The sequence below is a fragment of the Cryptotermes secundus genome, unplaced genomic scaffold, assembly GCF_002891405.2.
Source record: "Cryptotermes secundus unplaced genomic scaffold, Csec_1.0 scaffold8350, whole genome shotgun sequence".
Lineage (NCBI taxonomy): Eukaryota > Metazoa > Arthropoda > Insecta > Blattodea > Kalotermitidae > Cryptotermes > Cryptotermes secundus.
Genome location: NW_019721859.1, coordinates 2,545 through 10,123, shown reverse-complemented (window position 1 = coordinate 10,123; position 7,579 = coordinate 2,545). Strand labels below are relative to the sequence as shown.

The 7,579-nt window shown below is 38.6% G+C and overlaps 1 protein-coding gene across 1 annotated transcript; it reads left to right on the top strand.

Moving 5' to 3' along the window:
- Positions 1 to 944: 944 nt before the first annotated feature.
- LOC111861250 (gustatory and odorant receptor 24) lies at positions 945 to 7,233 on the top strand (the record flags this gene model as incomplete). The annotated part of the gene is made up of 4 exons (XM_023845664.2): positions 945 to 2,024; positions 3,503 to 3,756; positions 6,248 to 6,499; positions 7,143 to 7,233. Coding segments are annotated over exons 1-4 (862 nt in total), but the record flags the coding sequence as incomplete, so codon positions are not given.
- Positions 7,234 to 7,579: the final 346 nt, after the last annotated feature.

Below are 7,579 nucleotides of genomic sequence, written 5' to 3'. Positions count from 1 at the left end.
ATTATTAAAGTGTCATGTTACAGGGTTAGGGCAGAGAGGGTAGGCCCTGAGTAGGGACGTAGAAATTACCTCGAAAGCTAGGGATGGTGAACCCAAGTGCATCGTTATCCAAATTACAATGTGTACGTAAACGGCTACTTTCGGCCATGAGAGTGATATGTACAAAGTGTATATATATTAGTAGACGAGAGTAGACCGAGTGAAGGGGATGTGTGGTGTTAATGACTTACCCCCAGTCACACTCTCTATTTCACCGTTCTTCCATCTCCCAGGGTAGAGATACTGTGAACACACAGCCAAGAGGTAGTTAACGAGTCAAGTACCATGTGCTTAGCCTTGAAACTGGCCATTCCCCAAGGGAGCAACGGCATGGAAGGCGGAAGAGGTGGAGAGATCCCTCCACGCCCTCCGCGCCATGACATATGGTGACAGCGGTGGGATACCTTCAAGCCCCCCTGTCACCACGGCGTAACATAGGCAATCTACGTCAAAATTTAGAATGTACAATTATTCTTCTGGAAAAGAATTTGTAGATTGAATTTGTTGGGTTTTTTTAGATTTTTTTGGAATAAAACATAAAAGATGAGATTAAAGAAAAACCTCATTCTACAAATTCTGAGCTTTCGAATGAGGAGCAAATAATATTATTTGAAACTCTTAATCTAGAACACATGAATATTTAAGAATTTTAGAACCAGACGATCAGTTACTCAACGTTTGTAAACGACTTGCCGAAAAATCAGTATTTCACTACACATAACTTCGAGATCTCTCTATAGGTACATGAGGACATTTTAATCTTATACTCGTATATATATATCCGCATGAAAAAACTGAGAGGTCAACTGTGTTTACAATGTCATTTGATTTCGAATCCAAGTGTCTGCAAAATTTGACGATACACGTATTAATGTAATTATATAAAGAAGTAGTATCATTTTATGTTATGCTCTGTTTTATTTTCAGAAAAGCAACACAAAAGTTTCAGTCGTTGACCTAACGTTTCTTATATCAGACGTCGCTTTCTGCAGTAATTAGTCTGGGGACTCTTACGACTCTGTCATGACAGAACAACTGCGGGCTGAAATAAAATGCAGCTTTCAGTGTTCTGCACCATATGACAGAAATTATTAGGTTACATAATTATATCGTATTTAAGGTCATCATAGTGTTCTTGGTTCGATTTCAGAGAATTCGAAATTCGAATAGACCTGAATTTTGTTTATTCTTGCAGTGATTTGTTAAGTTTGTAAACTGACTGCAGAGATGGCAGTTCATCAGTAATGCAAGTTCAATTCTTCGTCTCGAGAGTTTCTGTAACAGTCGTGACTTCAATTCCAAGCCTCGGTAGTAGTCAAAAACGAAACAGAACTAAAACTTTGTCCAGTTCTTTAAGAACAAATTAAGCGAATGTAATGTTAAGACGACACTAAGAGAATTCAAAGTAATTAGAGAAGAACAAAGAGAGACAAAGTAAAGGGAAAGTAAATTAATTTGAAAGATTAACATCGAAATGAATGTGTTGACATATTGCTAATCCAGCTGAGTGCGTAAGCAGACGCTAGCTAAACATATAAGAGTGTTAAATGATACCATCTCCATCACATTAAGTGTTCTATAATTTCGGAACAGTTCAAAGCGAATTCAGAAGTTCCCTGTTGTTACATAGAATTTACCTTCAGGATATTAACCTAATACACGGCAGGTGCGGAATTGTAACTAATATTCTGAATAATATTCTAAATCACTGATATCTCATATGAAGTCGAAAAAAGATAAGTTGTTTTTGAAGAGAAACGTTAATTTTAACAACAGAATTTACAGTGACTTTGAATACAAACACAACAAAACCATTAATGCAATATCTCACACGACTGAAGATTCGTGGGTTGGGAATGTGACTCAGACTGAATATGATAAGATTTCGAAGAAACACGACGAAGAAGCGTTTCACAACCAACTGAAACCGTTATTAATCATGTTGCGGGCGCTTGGGTGTTTCCCGGTGGATTTTCCAACATCAGGTCAGTGCATGGATAATCATATTAACAAAGTTATAAAGTTAATTTGGTGCAAACTCATTTCTCAATTATTTTTCTAAATCAACATCGCCCCCTTTAGAATAACATCTGATGCAGCACACTTGCCCGGCGAATCTTTCATGCCTCATAGCAGGTTTTGTAAGTTGGCTTCTGACAGGTTCTTGATGGCTTAAGTATCAGCCTTCTGAACTCTGTCAGCTGTTTGAAAATGATAGTCATTGTCTCTCAGTTTTAATTTTGGAAATAAGTGAAAATCAAAGGGTGAGAAATCTGGAGACCACGGAGTCTGTGGAAGCACGAGAATGCACTTATCGCCAGAAATTCACGAACTGGCGACGCTGTGTGCGCGTGCGCGTAGGCGTGATCAGGAATCCAACCGTCTACAATTTCCATTCGGACTCGCATCACACTCTTTCTCAGACGGTCCAGGACTTCAAGACAACATCTCCGACTTACTGTAAGAATTCTTTATGAAGTACTAGGCCTCTCGGTTTCAGGGTTGTATTAGAAAAATCAATTTTCGTCACCTTTTATGACCCGAGTAAGAAACTATGGTTCAGTTTCGAGCCGTTCAAGCACTCCTGATGACCGTTCCTTTCGATGCGATTTTGGGTAGTCATCCAAATTTGGGCAACATCTTTGCGCACAATATTCTCATGTTCCAATCTTGCGTAATAATTTGGTGGGCGGTACATTCATGAGTATTAAGTTCATCGGCAATCATTCGAATTGTCAGNTGCCCTAAGTGTCCAAGTTTCAGCCCCATACAAAGCAATGCTCCAAATGTAGCATTTCACTAGTTTCTTTCTCAAATTTAAGTCCAATTTGCTGGTAAAAAGATACTTCTTCTTGCTAAATGCAGCTTTTGCCATGGCAATTCTAGATTTAATTTCACACTTACACCTTCCATCATCTGTTAACAAGCTACCCAAATATTTAAAACATTTCACATTCTCCAGTTCGAACTTTATATATATATAAACAGAAGGGAAATTCTTCACCAAATTCAATACATTTATACAGAAACAAAAATTTTTCTTGTGACCAACTTTACTGACAGAATATTAAATATCATCTCTACAATTTTATTTACTTACTCACAGTATTGTATTTAAGCACCCTGTTGCGTTAATGTATACTTTATACTCATATATACAGCAACGAGGATACTCATAATTAAATAACTTAAATGAATGGACGACGATCACAATGGAAGAACATTAAGATGTGAGTTAATTTTAATTCCAATAGTAATTATTTTATCAGAAAAAATCGCGTTAACCAGTGATATTTAAATATGACATACGGTGCAACAATGTTAGCAAGCGAGACACTTGATGATGGCCGTAAGCGACTGAAACGTATAGTGAGGAAGAAGGGTGACTTGATAATATGTTACACTTAAGACGGAAGTATATATGTACAAAAGATTTACTTAATCAATTCTTCCTTAATTGCAGGTGTCCCTAGGTATCGTTCTCTCTCTCCGGCCTTAGCGTATTCTATTTGTTTGTACGCGGCAATCAACGTTTCAGCTCTTTTTAACATCAGGCACCACCTTCTGCAGTTACTCAAGAAAGATAATGATTTCAGAGATTCCATTTACACTTGTAAGTTCATAACCATGTTGGCCAACTGTACATGTGTTCCTGTATTAGGGTGGCTCGATACACCGACAGTCGTTCAGTACTTCAGGAAATGGGAGCATTTTCAGGTACGCAGAACTTCAAAATTCCTGAATTCTGATAAGAAGATTAAACTGTTCATTTTCGTGGTTCGCTACTCTATTTTTCAGACGAAAATTGAATAACATATTCTATGGTTTTTCGTAATTTTTCGTGGAGTGCTTAATTTTGTCGATAATTACGAGCGTTGTACCATGAAATAATTATGTCACGAAATTGGATATATTTTCATAGTACAAGACTAAAATTTTCATGAGAATTTTATGATGAATTTCTTCAATTACACAATTTGTGCGTCCTTTGTCGCACCCAATGCCCCTTTTACGTATGTATGCAAAAATAAGGAGAAGTCCGGCTCCTTCTTCGTCTGTCTATAATTTTGTGTACGTGAGCTCAAAAACAGGCCGTTTCAAAGCGTAAATATAATTTTCTTAGTGTCTTTCCCCTCAAAAACCTATATTCTGAAAGTCACAAAACTTGAGCGTCCAAGAACATGGAGGCCTTATGCATGAGAGAAAAAACTTGTGAAATTGCAGTACAGATTCTCACGAACTATATAGTATATTCGCTCGAAGCAAGACTTGTGTGGAATCACAACAGCCGACCGTTACTTGGAAGTGGCTAGTAAACAACAGAAGAATGGTAATTTCTGCGCAGTCCGTGCCAGGGCTGTATAATGAGTTGAGTGATTAGGCGTAAGTCACCGGTCAGATCAGTAATGACTTATGCTTCCCCCGTTTGGGAATTTGCCGCAGACACCTACCTCCTATAATCGCAGCGCCTGCAAAAATGGTTTAATGCACCATTGGACATTTTCCAAAGGTGCGTACCAGTCCGCGCATTGCACACGGCTTTCAAACTTCCATATGTATACGCTTATATAACAACATTGTGCAGGCAACAAGCAGAAGTCATACCAGTAGATTCTAAAGGATTCTTACGATGGTGTATAACACTCAGAGTTATTCGTCCAGTGACTGAGTTTAGTTCTTTCTAAGGGACCCAAAAGAGTAGGTGTCTCCCACTCAACTGAGGGCGGAAAGAGATCCAGTTTCCGAAACCTTGTATTTTCCAGTTTCTAGAATACCGGACGATGGACAAAGTCCGAAAACCCATGAAGTTTGAGCAGTCACAGAAAATCATGAAAATGAACTTTGTTTTTTTGCAGAATAAGACAATGCGAAGCCAGATATAGAAAATATAAGAGGCGTAAAGTAGCTTACGACCGTTCAAGTGACTAAGCTGCCGTTGTAGCGTAAGATAGATAGACATGACCTGCTGTGCGAAGCCTGGACTGAGAGGGGCTTATATGTAGTGCACAAGGAAGAAGATCCAGTAACATGCCATATGTGTGAAACATACACTTGACAAAGGTGAAGCATATTCATGAGAGACAGATATATCCTCTCGCCAGAGAGGGTGTTGCATAAGGACTTTGGCCGAAACGGTTCAGTAGCAAAGAATATGTCTGGTCGTGAACCTCAAGTGACTTGCCGCCAAGACGAACTGATTGATGGTAAACCACCAGTCGTAAAGTAACCTTACCTTGACTTTGACAGTTGGGGAACTCAGAAGAAGAGGGACGCCCGCCGATGGAAGCCGCTACCAGATGACTGCAGTGTGTGCTCTACTGAACTCTAAATTGCGTCAGTTAGTGAAACGGCTATAGTTACTTGTAGTCACGGATCTGCAGGAGTTCAATAAATCCGATTACAAATCCAAACTTCGTCTGCAGTCACACAATCAGGTGACAACTGCTGTCAGAATTGGGATTGGATTGAAATGCTGGATTGAAGGATGTAGTAGATAATTGTATCGCCATATCAGCAAGTTTCATAAGGTCCGGTCCAGAGTTTCAAAAGTTGTTACGTACAGATACATACAGACTTCCAGGTGATCTCTTAAAATTCCTTTAATTTGCTTTACAAAATGAGGAATGAGGGCTGAAAAATTGTTACGTATTCTGTGGATTCTAATGGCGATTGTCGTGTCCCTAATCCATTACTATCAGAGATATACATGATAACGTATTGTAGCGTCCTGCTGCACTTTTCACTTGTGTTGATCATTCACCATCCTACGTGCAGCACTACGTTCCACAAAACTGATCACATTCATAAGCTTCAGAGTTCATTAGGTTTTTAAATACACTACATGTTTCGGACAACATGGTTATCATCAGGTGTTAAAAATACGTGTATATTTACTGAGGAAATCGTTGCTTTCGTTTGTTGCTCATGCCCACTTGTATCAAAGAGACGGCATATGCATCAGCAACAAGTGAAAGCAGCGATTTCCTGATTAGCCATGTTTTTAAAACATAATGAAGTCCATTTTGCCCGAAAAATGTAGTGTATTATAAAAATGTAATCAACTTTTGAACTTGTAAAGGTGGTAAATTTTGTGGAACGTAGTGTTGCACGTAAGACAGTGAAAGATCGACCCAAGAGATATACACTTATATGTACTTCTTCCGAGGTAGAGAGCACTGGAAGTCAGTTCTCATGTGTTATCTTTCAGATGATGTTCGTAAATGTAACTCGTGAGCATTTAGTTCTAAACACCAAGACGTGCACTACTCACCGAATCATTCTCATGTGCATCGCGGCGACTTCGATGTTCCTACTGAAATTCTTCCCGCCATATCTTCAGTTCTGGCACCTTCCGTGTCACTGCGTGTCTCTCCTTATGCTCAGCACAAACACCATCGTGTTCACCATTATGTTTCGGTGTCTGGTCACAGCTGGCACAAGTCTGAACAAATGTTTCCAGGTGAGGATGTACTCGTAGAATCACAAAGATGTTTCTTTTTATTTTGTGCCTGCCTCCTCACTCTTTATTGTCCTACTACAAAACATTTTTCTTGGCTTCTTATTTTACATAAGGATACTTTAACAACTGCATAATTCGAATGGCATAATTACCGTGAATGATGAACTGTAAAACTTTGAATGTCTTCTGCATATTCGAATGACCTATCAATGAATCTCTAAGTATATAGGAAACGAGGAATCCAATATTAGGGTAGCCGGCCTCTGATTAGACAATAAACCACGGTATATAGTTTTGTTTTCATATCCCCCGTTTTATTAAGATCTCTCTAGAGTTACTGAAATTTCTGAACACAAGCACTAATTATTCTACCTCAGTTTTCGGTTAGAAATCATAATATTAAAACAACACAGCGAAAAATGTGTGTAGATTTTACTATTTATTGACACGTAATGTGGCAAGTTCATAGAAAGGATTAATAAAATTTCTCAAATGTTAGAATTAATAATACAGATTATGTAATGTTTAAAATTAAAAAAAAATAAACTTGTAAAAAATATACATCTAAGTTTTCAGGTACGACACACTTATCATAATGCGAACTATTGTGTTGTTCATTACTGCACAATTCTTGAATTTACAGCGAGACATGAGGCAGAGCAATCTCTCAGCACAACTGATGGGAAAATACAGAATCCTCTGGCTTCACTGGAGCAAACTTGTTTCACAAATAGGTAAGTCTTTTCAGTATATTTCATCCGAATAATTCTTCAGTGGATAGTCTCGCAGATCCCTGACAGAATCTGCTGATGCGGCTATACGGACTGCAACTGTCAGCTTATTATTAAGCACTGCCATGCCACAAACAGATTTCTCTCTCATGATCACAGCAATGATCCAAAATATACAGTGAACATTTTAACAGGCGTGTTCAGGAAAGTAAAGGTAAATAACTTGTTAGTATTCATATTATTCGAACTGCTTACAAGATAATATAGTAAAACCCCGCGGGAACGGCCTCCGTAGTCTAGAGGTAACGTTCCCACCTCATGACTCAAGGTACGAGGGTTCAAACCCGGC